Source organism: Lytechinus pictus, chromosome 4 (genome assembly GCF_037042905.1).
Source record: "Lytechinus pictus isolate F3 Inbred chromosome 4, Lp3.0, whole genome shotgun sequence".
In the NCBI taxonomy this organism is placed as follows: domain Eukaryota; kingdom Metazoa; phylum Echinodermata; class Echinoidea; order Temnopleuroida; family Toxopneustidae; genus Lytechinus; species Lytechinus pictus.
In genome coordinates, this window is record NC_087248.1 from 3473362 (window position 1) to 3499988 (window position 26627).

Sequence of the window (26627 nt, forward strand, 5' to 3'; positions counted from 1 at the left end):
ACAATTGATCAGTAAACATTGACAGAAAGTTTTATGCAAGAGACCAATCTGAATATAAGAACAGAAGGAAGATCAAAAGAGAGAGAGAGAGGAAGAAGACAGATGTTTTGTTCATATACTACTTAAATATATTCTTGACATTCTTTCTTATAAACAATGAACATATATATCTCCCTTTCGTTTCCCTCCTCTCCTTTTCACCCCCTTCTCTCTCTCTTTCACTCTCTCCATCTCTCGTATCCCTTCTTCCCCCTCTCCCTTTCCTTTCCTTTTCTCTCTTTTCCTACTTTTTATTTTTTATTTGATAAACCTAAAGAGTAACCACATCCAGAAATATAAATCTGATTCGCTTCAAAGAGTTTCTTTTCATCATTTTATTTTCATTTATTGGGTCACAGGACCAACATATTTCCATTTTCTACAGATAGAAGTAGATACGGCTCTGAGAAGAAAAAACAAAAATACAAACTAATCGTTTGTACATCATTTTGTCACATTTGTAAAAAAAAAAAAAAAAACAATACAAGACAAATATCTGATCACGAAGGTTTTACAGATGATGGCTTGTCTCAATAGTCATTCAATAGAAATTGGATTTAAATGGTATACTGACTGCATAGTAGAAATTAAGATGCATGGGACATACAAGGGAATATAGCTAGTAATCAATTATCGTTGATAATATATCAAAATGGACAAAGATCTCAAACGCACACCTACAGTAATTCAACAGGGTTTTTTACTTATAGAAATTGTGTACATTGTAATCAAAGTTCTGTGGAGCGTCTCATGAAAGGAATCGTTGGACAGTTTAGTTCCATTTTATCTGACAGTTATCATAGTAAGTGATTTTCAGCCGAACAAAATCAAGGTAAGTTGTCACATCTGGCAACTTAAAATGCTCTCCTAGGGAGCATTACATGAATATTTTGTCTGACAAGTTGTCACATCTGACAACTTTCTTTGATTTTGATTGGCTGAGAAGCACAGTTCCTATGGTAACTGTCGGATAAAATGGGACTTGTGGGATAAAACATCCGACAAGTCCTTTCATGAAACGCTCCACTGATCTCTCAATATATTCAACCATACATCAACTAAATGAGCGGAGGACTACCTCATTTATACATTTAATTCATTAATAAACCACAATTTTCATTTTAACAACTGGGTAAGGTCAATAAATGTACAAATAATTTATATAACAGGATTATTACTTGATTATTTGTTAGTCTAAAGACCATTTCTTTTTGGGATTCAGAGCAGTCAACATGAATATTCATATAGAACACTTGTATCAGACCAAAAATAATCATATTACAAATATGAGTGTCATCCATAATGGAAATAATGCATTACTGAACATGACCAGAATTATAAAAATAAAAATAACATGAAGTAATAACACTAAAAACAGCAAATAAATGAAATACAAGAAAAAGGAAATAGATATTGCTTTCACGTAACTTAAACAAGAACGTATGCCTTATTCTTGTTTTGCATACTACATATCATAAATTCAACTTCTAACTTTTACAGCAAACTAACAAGTGTTTCGCAAAGCCTGATCACAGTTCTAATTTAACAAGTAAAACAATACTGTTTGGGGAATTGATCTTTCTTTGTTTGCACTACATGATCAATTGGATATTGCATGAGCTTGACAAATGACAGATTTAAACAATAACCATATGTTGGGGAGACATTTATTTCTATATTTAACATGGCTACCAATATTTATATAATCCTATGACTAAGTATCAGAATGGTTCTGGGATCAGTCCGACAGTAACCATTTCTTGGTTACCAAGAAAATACACATTTTGTTGAAAATTTTAACTTTTCTCTTTAATGCTAAATAGGTATAAATGCTCAAGGAATATTGGTCCCGTCAGGTATGGATCCAAAGGGGGCATACACCTTTCTTTTTTTTTTTTTTAAGTGTACATTATGTCTCGCTTTTCTGAGTAGTGCCCCCTTCTCCTTTGAGGTAAGAACACAATCTTTTCTGCTTGTCATTTTTTTTTTGAATCACATCCTTTTGGAGAGTAAGAAATATATTTTCTGGCTAGTCAAAAAGTGAGAAAGAAATTGGCACTTTTATGGGCTCCTTCTGGTATAAAATCCTGGCTACGTCCCATGGCACTGTGACAAATAATAACATGATAAATTATACCAATCCCATACCAAGCTTAGCAAATGAATGTGTGAAGAAAGAGTGAATAGAATGTGAACTTGAAAGGTATGATGAACAGATCTCACTCTACACAGTCCTTTGGTAAGACCATGGACCTACTTGTCAGAGTAGTACTTACATCCATGGTAAGACATTGTTCATTAGCAAACACACCAACTTGAGGTGAACATGTAAAACATATAGATTGCAGGAATTAGTCCCTTTATATACTTGCTGACAGCCAGTCTAAAGCCAGGGTGATTGTATTATTGTGTGCCTGGAAAGTGAAATATGACAGGCATGAATGCTGTGCATGACCAGATACATTACTGATCAATGCCATTGGTATTAATGCACAGTCAGTCGTAAAAATAAAAATAAAATTACAATCAACTGTCAAGTTTTGTGTTAACAGGGCCCCAGATGAGGAGCCTAGGATATCTTCTTCTCAATTTCACCCTAAATGTAAATAGATTAATGCCAATTATTTTTCCATTTCATTAATGCTTGATAAATTGATTAAAAAAAATAATAATTAAATAAGGTCTAAATCATTTCAGGAAGGGGGGATGCATTTTCCCATCAAAATACATACACTGTTTATTTTATTTTTAAGTCTCTATCATTCTGTCATATTGTACATCCTAAATTTAAACCTAGGGAAGAAACAAGGATAAATATCATCCAAAATGTGATTCCTTAAACTAAACATCATTGATTTCAAATAATCATTCAATGAAACAAAATCACGAAACTCACAAGTTTGGAGGAAATAATTCAGCAAATTTATAAGGAAAGGCTTTTGCAATTATTATACACACTTTGAAACAGTTTATTACGATCTGTATGGTAATTTACTAATCAAAATAGATTATCAACACACAGATATTACAAACACTGCCTCACACACTTTAATTCGTTTTCTCTCTCTCCCTTTCACTCTCTAACTCTCTCTCTTTTATAGACACGCACACAATCACTAGCAACATATCATCATTTTCTCTATCATACACTCACTCAGATATAATTCAATCGATTTGACATTAAGATTTACATACCTGTTCCAATTATCTTTCCTATATATAATATGCACAATGTTATTCAATTGACACACAATAAACATTAAGAAATAACAAACATGTAGAATCTCCCCAATTTTTATCGAAAAAGTCATTTTTCTACAAATATACACATTCTCATGCAGAGTCTCATCCGTGATAAATCTTTGATACAATTCAATAATTGTGCAAAATAATATTGATATAAAACGTCTTTGAATTACAAAATACAGGTTTCATTATACAAAGTCAGCTTCTGTTTAAGTTTGGGGCGTACAAGTGTTGATTCTTCAAATTATTAAAAGCCCATCAAACTTCATTATAAATTTCATATTAAAACAATGATTTTGGTGCACATGCTGATTATCAGTCATTTGGACATCTTGAATAAATTACAAAACCAAATTTCGAAATTCCTATTTTTCCTGAATAAAAGAATCATAATTAATTTTCTAATTTAATCCGGAGAGATTGCCATTCTCAGTACATGAACGTACATGTTGCACGATTTGAAGCTTTCTGGAGCCATGTTCAGTACAATCAAGAAATGGACAGTCGAAGATTCTTTGGCTCAAATTAAAACAAATAAAAAATATGCATTTCCTACCGTTATCCATCATTGAACTATTAAAGATTATGTGCGACATCCATTCTGGCAGTTATGAACACCTCTTCCTCAAGTCATATTTCAAATGAGAAATTGCTTTTTTCATAATTCAGCAGATCAAGTTCAATGCCTTACCCTTGAACATAACTATACTTCCATAATCCATATAATATGCATCACCCTCTAAATAAAAGTACTTTTTTCATAAAAGGATCTATCATGAATATGCCTTTAACAACCATTTAAGTTGGGGGAAGGGATGATAAATATTAACATTTAAAGGATTTTTATGTATATTCAAAATATGAAAAATTTATATCATTGCTCACTGAAGTAACATTGCTGAAAATTACCAAAAATAAGGGAAGATGATGACATGTGAATTTAGGTAGTGTGAAAGAAAAACAATAAAGACTGATACCATTATATTCAAGCCAAATTTGCTCCATACATTAAAATATTGCCATCCAATTCAGTGAGGAACAGAACTAGTAACACTTGAGGAAAACTTCATAATAACATGATGTTTCTCTATTTCGTTTGGTGGCAGTAGTTGTTATTAGAATAAACAAGTCAAACATATCAAAAGGTCATACAGAAAAGAAGTTTTCCAAATGATACAAATTCAGCACATTGCTCTCTGATTCCTGTTTATCTGAAAATGTTCCCCAAAATATGACCATGGATATGTACAAAAGATTGATTACAAAAAGAATATATTTAGAAATATGTGTGTTCTGAGAATCAATGAATAATTTTCTTGAATAATTACAAGGTTGAACATTATTGTTACATCATTATAGAATTATTTATTCTAGGAGGTAAAAAGAGCATTGAAATACAGAATCCCTTGCTATCTCTTCCATCATAAACAGATACATGTCAGTCAATGAGGGGAAGTACACATTAAAACTAGAACAAGATTTATATTACACTCTAATATCAGCTAGACTTCATTAGTCCTTCCATGTTCTTCAGCACGTCCATGAAAAAGTCAGACAAATTATTGAAATGATTTCATAAATAATATTCAAGATAAGTTTGAACATGCCTTCTCCATTTACTTCAAACCATGATACCATGTATACAGTATAATGCCAACGAATATGTGATATTGTAGATATTTCATGACTCTACATAGTAGTGCTTGGCTTTCCTGGAAAATAACTACCGCCCAACCTGCCAAGGCAAAAAAAAACACACCCCCAGGGCCCCAGATGTAATTCATATCATTTTGCTTCAACGTTCAAACAAAGGACTCCAAATCTGAATGACATATGACTCATAGAACTGCTGCTATTACCATCTGAGGTTTGACTGATTTAGCAACAACAACACACAATTAGCTCATTGTGTGTTGATACAGTATCATTTCAAACAACCACCATGCTTTTGCACCTCGTATTAAAACAAAGCCTTTGAAGTATTCCTTACAAGAAGAAAATAACAATATTCACATTTGCGTTATACTCCAGTCACACAAATGAAACTGACCTAAAGAAAATGATGATAATGCCATTCAAAATGATGTAAAAGCTTAGATCGGTCTGGAGTCAGTTGTGTTGGTGTAACTGGAGCAATGCAATCACTTTGTCTATTTTGCTGTGGCAGTTTTGAAACCTACAATGTATTCTGTAACTTCATAATCTGATCCCATCAAAGGTGGTTATGTTTGTCTCTATGAGGTGATTATAAAACACTCGGACAGTGGCATACATTCATAACGATTTTAAATGTACAACAATTAACAAAGCAGGACATGCTTTATATCTGCAACATACACAGAAGCATGAACTGGTATTCATTGTCAAGTCCAATTCTCCTGATAAATGGACTCCCTGCACTCTCCATATAATGCTCCAAACTTCCAATTTCCTTCTTTTGCTTTCTACCATATTTCATCAACAGTTGACATTGGCATGACTTTGTTGTAGTTCACATATCCATCACAAATATTCATTTCAACCTGATCTCATTCTCCAGACGAATGGCGCAGGAATGGGTATATTGATAGAGGCTAAGGGTTACGTCTTCAGAGACAAGCACTATTGAATCGATCCATGTAAATGAATAACTAACACAGTGTCATGCATGATACGTTGAGATTATCAAACACGGGATACAGTGCATGATGGCTGACGTACGAGTTCACTTGCGATAATATGAACACGGGTGACTGGAATCGCTCATTCACAAAAGGTGACAAAGGAGAGTGGATGCCGTCAAAAAAACAAATCACTTTCATGATTCTTGTTGCTGCTTTCTAAATGATTGGTCACAAACATCTTCTTTTCTCCACTTTGAAAATGTCCACTCATATCATAATATATATATATTTATATATTTATCTATTTATATATATATTCATATATCCATATATCTCTGTGGAGATGACACCTATGAAACTAGATGGTCATATCGTGTTGACCGCTTTCAGAGATTTCCCTGGGTAAGATAAAATGGAAGAGAGAGAAAAGAGACGTTAATGTCATTAATTAAAATTAAATATACTATCTGGAGAATGACTGCAATTACTTTTATTTGAGTCTATCGTATATCTTACAGGAGACACTCAAGATGCCTATACTGGCCTATACTGGTATGGCCAAGGGCTCTGTTTAAAAATATTTGCTATCATACCCTACTATAATGAGCTTTGGGAATTACGGCATTTGATTGGTTGATATCAATTTGAAATAAAATGCTAGTTGTTTTGTATAATAATCATGGGAAACAGGGCCCCAGTCTAATACAGGATGATTTTTTTTACATCCAATTTTACAACAAACTATCAATTTTAGAAGAGAGTGCAAACTATACAATGTGATAGAGATCCAAATTAAGCAGTACAGTGTATTTATGACAAAAGTGATTTTTCATTATACCAAATGCACTTTGCAAAATAATATATGTTAATTTTGGCTATCAATGTTGATGGTGATGTTACCATTGTTAATCAGACTTGGATGGTAAGGAGATCATTGGTGGGTTGTAAAAACCTTGTATCTCAAATACAAATATTTTTAGGACAGCTCAGATAAAGCTGTATTTTATAATTATTTTAGCATTGGTGGCAACCTCATATTGCCTGAAAACAGTCTCTTGATTCCTGTAAAGACCTCCTTGTAGGCAAAACAATGTTGCCATTTATGTCATAACTCTTAAAATGATTATATTGAGCTGTCCTACTTTTTTTATTTTCTTGAGAGAGGTTTAACAGCCAACAAAAAATATTAAATCAAACCAATCAATTATATCATATTTCATGCGACAGGTCCTCTCAATACTCTACATAAACAAGATGAACTTACAAATGGATCTGCAGGTGCTTGGGCTGGTGCAGGTGGTCTTGTTGGTTGGTTGTACATAGGTTGAGCCATACCTCCTACAGGTTGACCATACATGCCCATCGGTGCCATACCCACTGGTCTTACACCCACGCCCTATCAAAAAAAAAGTACAAAAAATGCCAATGTAATGATAATAACAATAATATTCTGTACTCAGAAAGCACATATCTATTATCATTCAATGTCTCAGGTGCTCCCAAAGGTATGAGGGTATTGACTCAACCAATCAGATGCAAGGATTTTAGTAGCTTATAATAATAATAATATATGTGATTTGTAATGCGCCAAATCCACTCGGCAGAGTGCCCAAGGCGCAGTGAAAGAAGAGAGAAAGAACGAGAGAGAAAAAGTACTAATATAATAGTAATAGATTCAGGAACAATTAAGAGTAAGAGGCTTATAACCAAACTGTTCAGTGAAACTGTAATGATAATAAGATTAATATTCCATACTTGTATGGCACATACATATTATCATTCAATGTTTCAATGTGCTTCAGAAGGACTTGGGATATTATAATTCTGACTTGAAAGTTATTGTTAGTTCTTCTCACTGAACACTAGTATAAGCACCTAAAATCCTTCTGCTTGGCTGAGCAAATCTCCAGTACAAAGACAATTAAAATCACAAATAAGATGCTTTATGAAGCACTCACTTGGCCCTGTCTTACAAAGAGTTGCGATAGATTAACATCGAACTTGAATAGTAAATGATCTAAAACTCCTATATCTTTACTACACAAATTTAGACCAATCGTAATTTGAGATTGATTTTAATCTCTCGCAACTCTTCGTAAGATGAAGCCCAGGGGCGCTCCCAACACAAAGCTTAGCAATGATCGAAAAACATTTTTTAAACGATTGATTGCATTGACTACAATGTACAATCAATCATAAAATCAAGCAGTGATTAATCGCTAACCTTTGTGTTACGGAGCCCACATGAGTGTTTCATAGAGCTGTACGTAAAGTTACAAAAGACTTTACACAAGATTGGAACATGTTCTTAGGTGCACAGTCAGCTACCAATGGATATATCATTTAACACAGGAAAGGGTCACCAGTCATTTGTAACTTACGAACAGCTTTACGAAACATCCACCAGTGGCCCTTTGCATAAAACTTTTTACCTGAGAAAACTCTGGTTAGTCTGATTTCTGCCATTGACTTTAACACAGGGCAAAAACTCCGGTAAAAACAACCTGAGTTTTCTCAGGTAAAAAGTTTTATGCACAAGCCCCAGGGGAACGTTTCATCAACTATTTTTGTCCAACAAGTTGTCAGATCTGACAACTTTCGTCACTTTTGATTGGCTGAGAAGCACTGTTACTACGGTAACTGCCGGATAAAATGGGACTTGTCAGATAATACATCCGACAAGTCCTTTCATGCAACTCTGTGTATTAAAGACAGGGCCCAGTTATCATCATATTCTAAAAGAAACAACATACCATTCCAGGTTGGACCATTCCTGGTTGTTGAGCACCAAATTGTCCTGAGAATGCTTGACCCCTCCAATCGGCTGTCTGACCACCCTGAAACCAAACATATATACAATAATGAGGATGAAGTACTACTAATATTTTGATTAGGGACCACAGCTCTAGACTCAGGAGGGGGGGGGGGGGGTCCTCAGAACTGATGAAAACTGCCTGTAATAAAAGATCTGATGTACTGATATATTCTGCATAAAGAATATGTGTTATTTTCAATGAATTTTTAACCAAGTTCTTTTTTTAGTCAAAGATTTGATAGGAGGTGGGTGTCCATTCGACCAAAAATGTGGAATTTTGAAAAGATGTTGAATGAAGTGTAAACGGTTTTGCTAGATTTTTTTTCCAATGGAACTGTTTTGTAATCTATTATGGAAATTAGGGCGGGGGTCCAACTGACTGACAGCCCCTTGAATTAGCTTAGATTATGCTTGAATACAAGAAAATTCCAAAAAGCACAGATATATACTGGACTGGCAAGATGTAATGTACTGTACTACACCACTAATGTAAAGTTACCTTCATCACTGTATTTTCTAAGCACAATAATGAAAAATGAAAGGTTTATATAAACACTTTCAAACATGTATATACTTCTCACACTGTATATACATGTAGGCCTTTTTTCTTACTGGAAGCATAATAGGAATATCACCATAAAAAAAACACTGAAGTTCACCTCCATTATAATGGATTATACCACAAAAGACAAACATAGCCATTGGGTTCAATACTCCTTGAAGACTGAACCATTAGTCAAACAGGGGTGTTCAAACTCACCATGGTAGTATTTGGTGGTGGAGGTGTTGGTGCAGACTCAAGCTCCTTTACATCATTATTTTAATGTTTTGTGAAAGCATGAAGTGAGAATTGTGTTAACAGAAATGAAATTTGTTAGCAATATGTTTCAAATGAGGACAGGATGTTATAATGACAAACTACATGAATGTTAGTTTAAAAGGAGGTTACAATGAAGGAAATGATATCACACAATACAAAATGAAATGCTATAGGAGATGAAATGCGACTATATAAGGACAGATTCAAGTAATGAATGTGAGATATAAATACAAATAAAGGCAAAATGAATGCAGCATGATAACATATACATAAACTTCTGAATAATGACATTAAAACAAAATAAACAAATCTGTCTGATGGAGGCAGCCTACATGTATCTATCATTATAAATTGATAAAACAAATTAGACATTCAAATCTTGTGTTAAGTTTAAAATCATTCCTCAAATTCTCAGGAATGGTTTGAATTGTGTTTATCACATCAATTTTTTTGCCAAACAGGCTTATACATGTATGTAAATGCACATCCCGAGTATGGCTACATTAACATTTTATTCTATACTTTTATTTTTGACGAACAATATATTTTTGCTCATATTGTCTCAACAACAAACCCTGAAATTATATAATTCATGTATCATATGAATTTCATGTGAACAGATTGCAGAAGATGAAGTGAATTTAATAAAAAAAGAATCTGAAAATGTGATGAATAGTAAGGAAAGCAATGATAGGTTTACTGGGCCCAGTATCATAAAGCATTGTAATTGATTGTAGTGTTGAGATCTATGAATGATTGCATTGATTGTGTATAATCAATCGCGAAAATCAGCACTACCATCAATCACTAAGCTTTATACAACAGGGCCCAAATGCTACAGGTGAAGAGAAGAGAGGTGAGATGAATGAATGAAGTTATTCTGGACAATGGGTGATTTCAAGTACGGTGTTGAAATCGGGTGTTGGTGTTGTGACAACACCAATACCAGCCACAACATTTATAATCAATATTAATTGATATTTATGCTTTCTGATTCTTGCGGTGATTTTAACCTTTGCATTCTGTACGATAAGATTGTATTGCAATTTCTCCCCGATTTCACTTCCGTCGTCGAGAATTTCTCGCGTAAAGTTGAGATGATGAGCAGCGCATAGGGCAGAGGCGTGACGTCATAGGCTATCGATAATACAATCGGTATCGCTCCTCTGAACCTGGTCTAAACCCAGCTCGGTTTAGCAGCCTTTTCATGCTCTCAACACCGAACACTGTACTTAAAATCACCCATTGACTTAGTTAGAGCTTATTTGATCCAATTTTTTTCTTTAACTTTGCAACATTAGCACATTAGCATTACTATTTTGAGAATTCCATGTTGCCAATTTAGGGAATTTTTTTTCTTTCATTTCGGCATTTCCGCATAAATTTGCAGTTGGTGTACATCAGAAATGAATATGATGATAGAAAATATTTATAGAAATTTGAAATTTGCAAAAATCCAAAGTTGAAATTCAAATTTAGTATTCTTTATGAAAAATGGTATTCCATTTTAAGTCTGCATTGCTTTGGAGTGAAAATTGAAATTTTAATGAATGTTTGATGCTACTTGTAGCATGTGCAGTGAAATGGGTTCCATAAACCCTAATCCTTATCTTCAAAGTATTCTGAACCAAAAACTTTATTACAATCCTAACTCTAACCATATGCCTTCTGAGATATTAAGACCGGAGCAAATGTCGCAGGAGCTAATGTCTTGTCACTGTGAAATGATCTGTTATGATTAATAGTTTGATGATAGTAATAAGGGGGATGTTTCACAAAGATTAAGTCTGACTAAAGTCACACGTAAGTTCAAACGTGCACATGATATTTAACGTGCAATTTCAATTATTAATTCAAACAAGTGCAATCCCATGATCTGACCAAATTAGTGATGCATTACAAACCACACTCGGTTGAGAATTTAGGTACGATATGTAATCAGACTTTAACATTTGTGAAATAGACCCAGATATGTAGATTTAACATACTCAAAGGCCCGTATTCTGAAGTCAGGTTTAACTTAGACCATGGTCTAACTCTATGCTAAAATTATGGGAAGCCAAACGTTTCAAAATTTTGTTTACAGTGAATGCTTCTCTTGCTAACTGTGCTCTTCACTAATTAATTAATGGTGAAGACAGTTGTCATACTTATCCTTCCCAGGCAATTAATAACGTTTTGAGAGTCAAATAAGCTGATACATTGAACCTCTACTGTTACAGATTTGTGTAACAACTGGCTTTCCATAGTTAAAACCACAACTAAAAAACCATAGTTTAAATTAAACCTGACTTCAGAATACGGGCCATTGTGTATCACCCCAACTTTATTGAATGACAGTGTACATTACAGATAAGTTGTCTACAGTGCTCTGGACTTGAGAGCCTGGATTCAAATCCCTGTTGATTGACTTACCATGTAACCACCACCACCCATTGGGGCTGCCGTTCCACCCCATGCAGGGGCAGCTGATGACCCCATTGGAACCTTCTGAGGTGACCAACCTGCCCCTCCAGTCCTCTGTGATGGTGAATTCTTGGTCCACTGGTGTTCAGTCCTATAACACAAATCAAGGTTTATGGATCAAGACCAATTCAACAAGAGTTCACTTTTAAGGATGTTTACAGCAACTTAAATAAATCATGTAATTAAATTAAGTTTTAAAAAATGTTACTTTATGAAAAAATATTACACAACCAATTGGAACTTTGTTTTGTATGTGTATTCATTCTTTAGAAACATAATATTTCAGTAGTTATCAGCTTAGTGGTATATTAATTACATCATCATTCAATCATGTTTAAAATTAAAACATAAGAAAGAAATACAAATGTTCAATTTTAATGTGTATACTTTTCAAATTGGAATATTACATAAAAATTATTAATTACAGTTTATACACAGCATTTCTGCTTTTTATATGGAGAAATTATAAAAATATATTTTTAAATCTTAAGAATCATAATCATGTCATGCAATTACACCTAAATTGACAGCCAGCCAGCCTCAAATGGACATGCAACTATATGTACATGTAATGGGCCAAACTTTCAAGGCAAATTAATCAGCTTTTTTGATCAACAGTGAGTATCATGAAATGGAATGATTTTCTTTCTCAAAAAAATATTATCAAGGCATAGACCTGCAATCAGCATGAAATTGTTAAGTATTATTCCAAATGATTTGCACCCTCCATCCTTTCTAAATTTGACACATTAAACAACAAAAATAAGAAGAGGAAAATGCAACATGTTTAGGAAGGGATGCAATTTTGAAAAAAAAATCATTGGTGCACGACACAATTTAAACCAAGTCAAATACTTCCATTTAATTATGAATGTAATCATCAAAGCATGGTCTGAATAAACACTGGAGTGCTATAAAAGAAGAAATATTATTGAGGTGCATGTAATCACAAGCTCAAAATGTAAGATAATTGCATGACATGGTTTTGAAAGAAACACAGAGCAACAAAGAGATTTGTTAGGATAAATAATTTTTAAAATCAAACCATCAGAAGCATATTCTTTTTGTTAGGGATCTATAAGTTTGACAAGAATCTATGTTTTATAGTAAAATGCTGGTTAGAGGTCTATGCCTGACTCAATGTGAAGCGAATGCATTGTAGAGGTTTGAGAATTAACCCTTTGGATGCTAATCTATTTGAAGCATGCACCCTAAATGACACCCCCAGCCACCAATGGATTAAATGGGGTTAATAGACATGACTACGCCACCGAGCACCTACTTCAAACGGCCCATTCCATGAAGATCAAAATCAAGTACACCACTTCCACTCCCAGCTCCAGCAGTTCTGCATTAGTAAGTGTGTGATGAGAGAGGGCATGAGAGCACCGCAAACGGAACGCATCCCAGAGAAAGAGATGATGAAGAATGGAAGAGGATGATAGGCATGGTGATGGGTACGGGGTGATGCAGGATGGATGGGATGGGTGTATTGGGGAAGCAAAAATGGGTAAAACGGTAAGGATTAAGGCATTGAAAATTTAAATGATGAATGGAAAAAGTGATAAGAAATGAAAAACCAAATTAGAAAAGATGAAAAGAGGAAATGGAGATTTGATGGTGAAAAGGAGAGGGGCGATAATGAGTGGTGAGAATGTGTATTGGGGTGCATAAGTGGGGGAAGGGGGGGGGGTATATGTTGAGGATTTGAAGTATTTATATGTAAATGTGAGATTGAGAAATAATAAATTCAAATAAGGGAGTTATCAGAAAGCAGCAAAAGAAAGAAATAAGAGATGTATCCATAAAATCATAAAGATATTCAGGATGTGAAAGTAAAATAGGGGCGGGAAAATGGAAGGGGAGTGGTCAACACAAGGTGATTAAAAAGTAAAACAGGAGAAGAAATGTGAAACAAGGAGTTTTAGATTAGTTTGATGGATTGCAGGTTTATGTTTGAATGGACAAATTTACCCAAAATGAATTTAAAAAAAAAAAAAAAAAGTTGCCACAAGTGTTTTAAAAAATATTGGCATCATAGGGGAGGGGTTTTGCAATGAGAAAGGGAAAGGAAAGGAAAGAATGATATATGAATGTGCAAAGAAGAAAAGCAAACCAAATGGAAAAAGAGGATTGGTTAAATGGGTGAGTCAATTTTATGTAGATTTGTGTAAAAATGAGAATCAAGCATTATAAACCAACAAAGCCACTTATTATGTTTCCTTTGAATTAAATACATGTATGGATGGAAACAAAACATGGATTAATACACAAATACACCAAGGCATCTCAGAGAGAGATGAGAGAGTAAGAGAGAGAGAGAGAGAGAGAAAGATAGATGATTTAAAATGACACAGTAACAAAAATGCTAAAGTAAAGTTAAAACCAGTTGTGTTTAAATTATGTAAAATGTTACAGATCATGTCCAGTATCAGTTGCAGATGGAAAATCATCTGAAGTGATTCAAATGTAGCGTAAAATTGTTGAAATATGGACATAATGTCAAAAAGTATGTGACTTCTTTAGAATTGTTTGTATTTCTAATTGGGTGCATTGTTAAAATTAAATCAAGACTATGGTATTGGATACTCTATTGATTGGCCTTAATGTTTCACTAGCCTTGAATATTTTTTGTGCCTTTTTATTTATTCTTCTTATTATTTGTGTTGTAACATAAAAATGTGCCCTTTTGAAAAGTGGCCTTTGCCCTATAATTATCAAAATTTAAGGCCTGCAAATTTTCTTGCCACTCATTTGCTAAAATAAAGAAACTGGGTTAAATTGTTTTTAGGTCTGACCAACACTGGAACTGGTGTTAAGAGTAACAAGAAAGTCGAATTGGTAAATAAAAGTTCTAGAAGATTGAAAAAGGCCAATAAATACAGATATATATAAAATGTTAGAACAATGGTTTCAGAACAGAAACAAGACACTGTAAACAGACAGAACACTGGACAAACTGTGACTTATGACGGAAAAGAATAAAGCCTCATAATTTTAAAAGGAAGTTAATGCCAAAATGACAGTGAATGAAATAAGACACAAACATGTTTACACACTACACCACCAACTACAAAACAATACAGTGGCTGTATATGAATAATAGCAATATCGTGGTATATATAGTACTAAATGAAACAAACATGAAATGAGTGTACTACTGAGACTACACTAAAACAGCCATTAGTTCAAAGCATTTCATAACATGTACAGCTTTCATGAGTAAATCATTATTTTTTCTCTCATGACATGCATGAAATGTATTAAAGCAAGTGCAATCTTTCATAGACAAAACATCTATACTAAATGATCAAGTCTAAATTCAATTAACTGCACCGCAAGAAAGAATATTGATTTTCATTGAAAGGGCACATCACTGCAAAATGTCAATGTATTAAAATCAAATTATCATCCATTACACCACAAAAGGCCCTGTTACATTGTTCATGAAAAACATAATACTGCAAAAATTGACAGAATATTAAGCATCTTGTCAAACATTATCTTTTGCAATGGAAGAGGTAAGGAAATAAATATATATTCCCAAGTGAATCAAATTGGTTAAAAACTACCATCAATATTAAGAAGCAATAGCCATAGATTTGTTGCTTTAATGTTGGGAGTTGAAAAAAATGAATAGAGTGAAGTCGGTTCCTTTTGGAAACAGAGATATTTAGAATATTAACTTTAGACAATTTGCTTCAGCTTACCATGTAAATGTAAGGAATCAAGAAAAATATCACTTTTCAAATATTAACTGCATCTTTATATTTTCTCTGTAGGCAAGAAAGTTACAGCCAATGCTTGCATACTCAAAAAAAGTTGGGTTTTTAGGGTTGCTGCTTTGTTTTTTGTTTTGATTTGCAAACAAGTTGAAAACTGCTAATTTTGTGATATTATCAGGGGCCGCGGAAGCGGGGGGAGGGGTTGGGGGCTTCAGCCCCCACTTTTTTCCAAAACCATGTACAAAAACGTAACAAGTGGAATGCCTCTGGCCGTCTCACCTGCATCACGCGATTCAATATAGCAGCAGTGCTGATTTTGAAAACTACTATAACTCGCACAAGATGTTCAGTGATACTTGGTTACTCTTATTTCCACGTTTTATGAACTAGACCAATACACTTATAGAGATATGATGGCAATTCAACAAATACCCCCAGCGTGGCCAAAGTTCTTTGACCTTACATGACCTTTGACCTTGATCATGTGACCTGAAACTCGCACAGGATGTTCAGTGATACTTGATTACTATTATGTCCAAGTTTTATGAACTAGACCAACACACTTTCAAATTTATGGCTGTAATTCAACAAATACCCCAATTTGGCCAAAGTTCATTGACCCTAAATGACCTTTGACCTTGATCATGTGACCTGAAACTTGCACAGGATGTTCAGTAATACTTGATTACTATTATGTCTAAGTTTCATGAATCAGATCCATAAACTTTCAAAGTTATGATGGTAATTCAACAGATACCCCCAATTCGGCCAAAGTTCATTGACCCTAAATGACCTTTGACCTTGGTCATGTGATGTGAAACTCATGCAGGATGTTCAGTGATACTTGATTAACATTATGTATAAGTTTCATGAACTAGGTCCATATATTTTCTAAGTTATGATGACATTTCAAAAACTTAACCTTAGGTTAAGATTTTGATGTTGATTCCCCCAACATGGTCTAAGTTCATTGACCCTAAATGACCTTTGACCTTGGTCATGTGACATGAAACTCAGGCAGGATGTTCAGTAATACTTGATTAACCTTATGGCCAAGTTTCATGAACTAGGTCCATATACTTTCTAAGTTATGCTGTCATTTCAAAATCTTAACCTCAGGTTAAGATTTGGTGTTGACGCCGCCGCCGCCGTCGGAAAAGCGGCGCCTATAGTCTCACTCTGCTATGCAGGTGAGACAAAAATGACCACATGATTGTGATTTTTTGCATGGTCAGCCCCCCCCCCCCCCCACTATGGAAACCGTTCCGCGGCCCCTGATTATTCCATTGTTTATGCACACTGGTTGCTCATGTTTACTGTTCTTGTGGATGGGGTGTTAATAGACACACTTCTACAGGGAAAACATACTTTAAATCACCTTGTAACACCTAAAATACAAAGAACCAAGAAAAACAAAGTTGCAATTTATACTCACTTTTTGGGAGATGCAGAGCCTTTGATATCCAAATTTGTTGCTAATTTGACGAGCGTTGTGTCTAGATTGTTACCTCCATTGGTAGCCATGACCTCTGCCTGTGAGGGCGGCAGAGGTTGTCTATTCATGGGCTGGAGGACGTCACCCATGATGGGTGCAGAGGTTTGGACTGAGGGAAGAAGATGGAGAAGCAAATGAGTTAAAGATAGATCATATGAAAGAAGGCTTCTGATAGGTCGGCTATGATCTCCTTACGATTGCGTCATTAACCATTAATACAGGATGTATCATACATTTCTTTGTTGTTCTTTATGTAAATTCCCATAAGCCAAGTTACATATGATGTAATTGGCCATTGAGCTTGGTCAAATTGGTACATGTATGTAAGTGTATTGGTGGAAGAGTTTTAATAAGTTTTATGTGATGGGCATGAGAGAAGTTTCATAAAACCAAATATTGTACATGTGATGGTTATGACCAATTTGAAGCCAATGGTTGTTAAAAACCGACCTTACATATATATCAGCGAAAGATATCCTCAATTCCTCATAAAAAAAGAATTGAAATTTGGTTGAGGTATCCTTTTCTTAATTTTTGAAGCACAGCATAATAATCTTATAACATTCTCAAGACATGAGGTTTTGACTTATTTGAATGAGTGAAAGTAAAAATCACAATTGGTTATGGTTGCAATTATTTTGATCTGCAATGTAACATATGTATGAAGATATCATTATATGAAAACTTTGGAATAACAGAGATTTGTGGTGGATAATGAAAATAGTATATATTATTTTAATTTCCGATAGATACACGTAATAACATTACTTGAATTAATGCAAAAATTATAAATAGATACAAACCTCTCTAATAAGAAACACATCTCAGTACAAAACGATAAAATTGATTTAATCATTACCAACAGTAAAATATACACTGGTATTCTCTAAAATTGTAATTCTCTTTAATTGTAAACTCTCAGGTTCAAATTCACAAAAGAGGTTTAAACTAGGGAGGGGTACCAAACCCCCTCCTACTCTTAAAGTAAACTAAAAATAGCAGGAATGAGCATTGTGTACATTACATTGCCCGTGTATATACCAGTACGGTGAATCATATTCACTGTACATGCACACTAGGTTGCAATAATCGGGTAGAAGTTTACGCCAGGAAGCAGTTTAGACCTCATTTGTGAATTTTAACCATATCCTATAAACCCAAGCTCAAAATCATGCAGCTATTTATTGTTGCTGTATTTTTATTTCATGAAAAAAAGGAAAGACACCCTTTTACGAAGGAGACTGTTTACTTTGCATGCACAGTTACCTGCAGGCTGTGTTATAGTGTTGCCAAACGCCTTGTCAAAGTTTGCCCCTATGTCATTATTATTTGCAAAACCTGTGAAATGGAAATGAGAGAAGAAAATCGCATGGAAAAAATGGACAGATGCATACACGACATGATTGAAGCACATATAGGTGAAAGAGATAGGCCCTTTGTATCAAGCACATACTCAAAATGAATGTCTCCAATAAAATTTTCAAATAGACAGCTGCTAACACAATTAGACCAACATACATAATATTGAAATGTCAAAATGGATTGCATTGGGTGAAAAAGCAAGAGATTGAAAAAATCAGAACAATGACAAATTTGCATAAATGTATTGAAATATGACGTAACAGAAAATGGGTTGTTTTTTCAACAATTCCTGACAGAAAATGAAGTGTCAGGTAAATCGTCTTCAATGTAATTTCACACTTAAAAATAATCATGTCTGTTTGACATGTAACTGTTCTTTTATATAATTAACAACAAATCCACTCCCAACAATGAAGATGAATGAAGACATTAACAATTATATTGATGCTATTGCTAACAGCTAGAGGGAGAGAAAGCAACATGTGATTCACATACACGCAACTTGACGCAAGGGTCATTCTGAAATGAAATTTCAAACTTATCTTGCAATGGAGACTTTGGGTACATCTTGGGGGGTACTAACATACTCAATGTATGATGTCTATATATAATTCTGGCAACACTGAATTGTGACATTTCTATAAACCAAAGTGGTTCAATACTGACAGAACAAACTTTTCACACAAATCACATAATATACTATGATCAATACGATACATGTTTGTACAGATAACCAACCGGAAATTGAAAATAACCAATAGCTACAAATCTTGTGGAAATACCAAATCAATAGCTGCAAATGAAACTGAGAGTATTGATACTTGAATACAAACAGTCACAACAATGAGGCTCTCAAACCACCACAAAGATAACATCAAAATAGAAAGGGTCAAAGCAAGGAAATGGATCTATCATAATAACAACGCAGTAGGAAAACAACAATTCACTTCCACAAAAAGAATCTACTGTACCACAAGAACGACTACGATAGAGAAACAAGGGTAAAACTATCATGACATAAATAATAAAGAGCATCGGCATGGATATTAGGGGACATTTACTCGAACAGAATACTATAATTTTTATTGGTGAAATTATAGAATACTGCCCGCTCTTGTCAATTGAAGAGTTATTTTGTCATGTTTACTTCACTTACTTGAATTCACCAAGTGGATGTTTCATAAAGCAGTTTGTAAGTTACGAACAACTTTACGCACGAGTGGTGACACTTTGTTTGCTACATGATGATCGTGCGTAACTTTACGAACTTTACAAAACTTTGTGAACTTTATGAAACAACCACCAGTGAAAATTATGAAATTTTTTATTTTTTATTTTAATGAAATGAAAATACTTGAATAAAGGTCGGGGTAGTATTTCATGAAACAAATAGTCAGGTTTTCCACTAACAACTGTTATAAGCTACGGAAATCCTTGCATCTGATTGGCTAAAAACAAATCAGACAGTTAAAAATCACTGACAAGATGTTCCATGAAATACTCCCTAGAATGACTATTTAGCAAAAATAAGGCAAAGTCAAACTCTACAAGTAATATTACAAAGAAGCTATACGGTCTAAAATGTTTATGATAATGATAACAAATCAATGAGTACGATGAATGGACATATACGGCAAACTCATCTAAAACTGATGGGAAAAAGAAAGTTGAAATATTCATAATAGGATGAATTAACCAACTATTAATCAACAGTGGTAAACTTCATCAGGGTCAAAACACCATGCTTAACATCACAGAATACTGTACATCGTGGCTGGGCTGCTAAAACCTTGTATCTCAAAATTTAAAAAATTTGAGGGTAGCCTAGAAAAGGCTGTAAATATTTTAAAAATATAGCAATGGTGACAGTCTCATATTGTCTGAAAACAGTCTCCCGATACCTGTGAAGAACTCTTTTTGAAAAAAAAGAAGGTTGCTACCTATGTTTTAACTCTAAAATCTAGCTTATCATAAGCTGTCATCAAACATTTAAATTTTGAGATACGAGGCTTTATCAGCCCAGTCACAAAATATTTCTAAGACCATAGCTCTTCAACAACATTTCCACAAAACAATGCACTAAAGTACATCCTTTCCCAAGAATATCAAGTGATTATCATGTTGTGATGTAATAGAACTTCAAGAAAGAATTGAACCTGAAATATTGCACTTTAAAATCTAAAACGGGAAAGGGTAATTTATGCTCTAGAAAATAAAATGTTATATAATAAATAAGTGCATAAAAATGAGATAAAGTGTCTTTGAAAACAAATTAGTGTTTTAAAAGATAATTTTTCGGTAACATGGCATTTGCTCCTGCAACATTTGCTGCGGTCTAGGGTTATACATGTAGTTTATTCAGTTTTGGAGGTTAGGTTTTATGTTTGGCTTTAAGGAGCAGATTTTCAATTGGAGCAATTATTACCAGCGCATATGTCATGGAACATATTTTTCAAATGTTTTCTGTACAAATATGACATCACACCAATCTACATGTATTGCACACTGCACAGATGTATGAAAAATAACTAATGAAACAATTCTACAAATGTAGACTACTTTGTCTAGGAACCAATACCATATCTCACAGACTTACAAATGATCACTTCTTCAAACATGAATTGCTGAAGATTATTTAATTTTGTGTACTTTTTTGTATTAATATAAATGCAAGGTTACATGTAGGAACTACATTTTCAGCCAGAAATGTAATTGGAATTTTTTTGGACGAGTCTGCGCCTTTGGTGCAGCAATAAAAATGGCGTTTATCAATATCTCCAGCAAATCTGTGTTTGATGAATTAGTAGCTGGAATTGTCCTAAGCTCTAGCTCAAACCCTATGATGGAATGGAGAAATGGTCATTTATGCAATAAATTGAATTTCATGGGAGCTAAGGAAGTTTAGTTTGTATCATGTTTCCTCATTACATTCTACATGTGTTTAGAGCAGCATCAATTCAATCAAAACAAGTGATCCATTGCATCAAAATGGTAATCTGGAAATAATATCGTTTGATCAAGTTGGTAATGAAATTTGTAAGATTTGAGCAGACCCAGAACTGTTGAGAGAAATGAAGGATGCAAGACGGACCACAAGCAGCTGCCTTGCAAATGAGCACAGCAACGTTTTTTTGCCAAATAAGCTCATCCGGACGTAAATGATATACGGGGCCCTACTGGGCATAAATGCATCATAGCATAAAAGTAGCATCGCAAATTTTATCTAAAACTCCCTCATGGCTAAAAATCAGAAAATGACAACTTATCAGTGCAGACGATTTTCTTTTTAAAGAACACCCGGGTTATTTGCCTGAAAGACGGCATCCCTGTAATTTTAAACAAACAGGAATTGCAGAAATGACCATTTAGAGATGGCAGCAGGAGCAGGGGGGGGGTGATTTTGATGATTCTAAGAACACACCATGCCCATGATCGGTACCTGGTGATGATATCATGGAAGATAGGATAGGCTGGGGATGTTCTGTGAGGGGGGCAAAGAAGATTATCATGGATGAATATATAAAAAGCCTGATGATGAAGATGAGTTTATGCACCGGTCAGTACTGTAGGAGAGGGTTTCATGAAAAGTCTTGTCAATGATTTTCACCAACAACTATTATAAGCTACTGCAAATCCTTGCACCTGATTGGCTGACACAAAAATTAGAGAGTGAAAATAACTGACATAACTTGTGAAACACTCCCCCAGCAATTCCCATCAATGCACTCTTGAATGGTGCATTGTGGTTAGTAAATGAGGAAGGGCAGGGTCTAAATCTACTATGACTGATGTGGACTTTACTTGTCCATCTGAATACCATTATTTCTTGCCTACATGTAAGCATCATTTACAATGTCATATGCAGAGCAACAAAAATGCTACATGTATCAAACCCTTTAACAAATGATTTACATTCTCGGTAACACAGTTGCTTATGTAACATACTTATACTACATTTAATTCAGTAATTGTTGTAACATGATACATGTTTAACGTGCATGGATGAGGATATTTTGGGAGGGATATCATGTGATTCAAATGGCAGTAACATATGCTGTTTTGTACTGTAAACTTGGATTATCATACACTTTTATAGGTCATCCGTCGCTATTTTAACGATCTACAGTTTTTACAACATTCAATATGAATGTTTTAATAGGCAATGCCTTCAACGATGATTACTAAAAGCAATATCAACATGGTATCCAATCCAGGCTTACAGTAGGTTAAATGAGTAAAGATGAATGTTAGTTGTGGGCAATGAAAGTATATATTCAGAAGCGGTTAGTAATGACAGGTACATGTATTATAAAGGGAAGGGCCAATTTGATCTGATCTACATCACTAGTATACAAAATGAAATAATTACAAACTTTAGACTGTAGAAATGCTCTTTGAACAAATCTTCATCATTGACAGTTTGGTATGAATATATCAATCAATCAAGATATTAGAAATATTGTCAATTTGTTCTGGTATATACAGTAGTCATATGTGATTCGATTACAAGTACATGTACAACAAATCCAAGAATGGTAATGATGAAACAAACACAAAACAATGTCGCTATATTTGTTTAACATAATACTAGCAGAAATTTGACAGAAGAAATACCTATTATTTGTAGTAAACTTATATTTAAAAACACATGTACCATATATGAACAGTTATGTCAATTTGATGCAATTTGAAATAGATATATGACTTGGATTGTTAACAGAGAAAATTAAGGAAGGATCAACAATATGTAATGTACTATTGAGAAATATAATACCACGAAGGCATGAATAAAGTTGATTCTATGAATAAGTAATAGGGTCATGATAATTATGATATCACCTGGAACCAATAATTCACATGAAAACAAGACATAGGATATATCCATCAAATGTTTACATGGAGAATAACTGAGGATCAGAAGAAGAAACATCCAACAACAATCACAACAGGTGTAATCATTTACTTTCAAAGCCTTGTCCAAGGATTCCCTGGTCTGCAGCAGCAGCAGAAGATGGGGTCAAAGGTCGAGCTCCAAAAATGGACTCGATCTCTGAGGGCTTGTCAACGTCCCAGGTGTGGGAACCTCCATGGATATCATCTGAAGCATTTGTGGTGATGGGGGTAAAGTCTGATGATGGATTAGTCACGAGGGGTGACGAAGCGAGGGCGCTCTGCAGGGGAACCTGAGGGGATGGGTTTGGAGCGGGGAAAGGGGTTGGGCGATGGGTGGGCGAAAACTTGGGGTTCAAAGCAGGTGATCTGGGAGTCTTAGCCGGGGAAAGGCTATGGCCCATTGGGTCAAATGACACTGAATAATTTGGGGCTGGAGGGCTACCAAACGGAGACCTGGGAGATGCTTGGTCAATGGCTGTTGGTACGTTGGGGCTGACAGGGTCTAACATGGGGGAATAATTAGGGGTAATGGGACTACGAGCAGGTGATTTAGGAGCAACTGGGTCACTAGTCGGTGGGAAGCCTTGGCTTGCTGTATCAAAGGATGGGTTATAATTGGGCACCTGCTTGGGCTGAGAGGGAGCTTGGGTAGTCAGGAGGGAACCATCAGAAGCAACACTGGGAGACAAAGGATCCAACTGATTCATGGGGATTGGCTGAGGAGCCATTGGGGCAAGGAGATCCCCTTGGTCTTGAGGGGGTTCAACACTCTTCTTTGTTTTCATGTAATCATCTTCAATGCCAGCGAAGGGATCAAATTTGTTGCTGGCAGCACCTTCAACAGGCTCAAGAGAGTGGCTAGAGGGCTCCAGTATGGAAGCTTGACCATCAAAATCAGCAAGGAATGGGGACTGGTCAACATTAGCTTGGGGTGCAGTTTCACTTGAGGTGAAAGGGTTGTTTGGATCAAGAGACCCTGACATGTCTACATATAGCAGTATAACCAATAATTACCAGTTATTACCATTAGGGAGAGATATAACACCATAATTGTACATAAGATAATACATTGGGATGTACAAGTATAAATCACAGAATCACATTAAGAACAGATATATTCAACATGGTTGAATGCATTATGGACATGTATGGGGGTGGAAAGAGAAGATTGAAAATTCAAATTAATTAATCTGCTCCATTACTGTTGCCTTTTGATATTCAAACATAAATTGCTGTAATAACTATCTCTTTTTATTGATATCAAACAAATTAGAATATCCTCTGGCTGTACTGGCGATTATGTGAAGAAAAAAAAATCCTATATATAAAATGTCTTGACTTTGTATGGACATATATCAAAATTTAAAAACTCAAAGCCACGTTACAAGAAATTAATTCACCAAATTCGTTAGGCAGATACTAACTACACTTGGCAATAATAATTCACAGGGACGCCATTAACAACAGAAGAGACTAAAGTGAAATCTTAGACATCACTTCATGAACAAAGGAAGGCACAAGGTGAGTGAGATACTAATACTACAGCTGAAACTGTTTCGTGGACAAGCTGGCCTTTACTGATCATTCAATCAATGGCAAAAACCAAGTAAATTCGCACAAAAATTCTGATAAAGTATGACATTTCTCTTGGTAAAATTTAAGGGAACTTCCATCTCAAATCTTAATCACAAGTCTATCATTCTAAGGGAAAAACAGACTTCGTTCAAGGGTCTGACACCAATAATCAAAGACAAGAATTATGGTGGCATTCAAAAGGGTACAACCTAACATGCCCTATACTAACTTCAAAATTGCCTCCATGACAACATTCATTAACTGGGAGTTTTTTCAGGGGTATACTGTTAAATAATCGGTTTCAAACATTCAATCCTCCAGTTCGCATCTTGGGAATTTTTTAGTCACAGGACTACTTTCACTTCATTATTATGAAAATGGGCTACATATAACCAACTACCATATCAATAGGCAAACATAGACCCACTCTTGCAAAGAGTTGCAATTGTTTTTTTTTTTTTTCATTTACAACTTTGAGACTGATCTCAACTCATACTAAAACCTGCTATCACAACTATTTACAAGCAAGGGCTGAGGGATCCATAGCATAAAAGCTCCTATTATTGTAACTTAGCCATCCAATGGTAACGTCCACCTTGATTTTGATTGGCTGTTAAGCATTCTGACCATGGTAGTTACAATCAATTGGCAAAGATACCATAAAAGTACTGTTTATGCAACCAGGCCCTTGTCTAACAATTCTATAACATATTGACTAGCTAGTCAGATAGAGAATGATACAGTACTGTCTGTAAATGGAGACGGAGCAAACAGCTCTAGGGTGTCCACATAGCTGGCTGGAGCAGATCGACTGGCCTGATTGGACGGACCGGGAATGTCAATGGGAACAGGCTCAGAGACAGCTGCCCAGGAGTGATACAAGTAAAGTATACTTAAGACTTGACACACAGCAAAGCAGTACGAATGTCATACTCTGATGTCAAATGAAGATGAAATTGTATTCTGTGTAGTATCTTTATAGTAAATCAAGTCAATAAGAAATGAAGCTCAAGATATTGGGAAGAATTTAAGCATTTTACTACTTTTTTACTATTGCTTTTGGTTTATTACACAAGGCAATGCAAAGATAGAAGCAATTTAGCCAAAGCTTTCTTCCTAAAACACGCAAAACTTTCTTAGGATAGCAAGAAATACAATATGTGATCATCTCCTTCATGATTTTACTCATTAAAACAAGAATTTTAGGTAATTCTGATCCCCCCCTGGAAAATGGAGGCATATGTATCACATGGATAAGAAAAGACAACTTCAGTTCAAAACTCATTGAATATTAAATATATATGAAATTTATTCTCCTTTTCATTTCGATTTCCATTAAGTATATTTTGTCCCACTTGATAAAATGTAACAAAAGTTTATGGAACATAAAAAAAATCTCCTGCATATTAATTTCTTTGACGTCTTGTCCCCCCCTCCCCTCATTTCTTGATGTGTATAACTGATGACCCAATAAAAGAAACAACAGACAATAATGATGCTTTACACGAATGGATTGGCAAGATGGATGGAAAAACACAGAAAAATGAATTCAAGATAATGGCAATTTGTTCCAGAAGAAAATGCTCCC

General features: G+C 34.8%; 1 protein-coding gene across 1 annotated transcript in view; it reads right to left on the reverse strand.

Annotated features, from left to right (window-relative positions):
- Window positions 1–359: 359 nt before the first annotated feature.
- Window positions 360–26627, reverse strand: part of LOC129259695 (phosphatidylinositol-binding clathrin assembly protein-like) — a 52076-nt gene continuing 25808 nt past the window's right edge. The window contains exons 14-22 of the mRNA XM_064098898.1: window positions 23535–24449; window positions 18476–18547; window positions 17150–17318; window positions 13272–13337; window positions 11939–12080; window positions 9464–9508; window positions 8642–8725; window positions 7153–7284; window positions 360–6286 (exon numbers count right to left, since the gene is read on the reverse strand). Coding sequence (XP_063954968.1) covers window positions 6275–6286; window positions 7153–7284; window positions 8642–8725; window positions 9464–9508; window positions 11939–12080; window positions 13272–13337; window positions 17150–17318; window positions 18476–18547; window positions 23535–24449 — 1637 coding nt within the window. The 3' untranslated portion in view covers window positions 360–6274. The remainder of the gene's footprint in view (window positions 6287–7152; window positions 7285–8641; window positions 8726–9463; window positions 9509–11938; window positions 12081–13271; window positions 13338–17149; window positions 17319–18475; window positions 18548–23534; window positions 24450–26627) is intronic.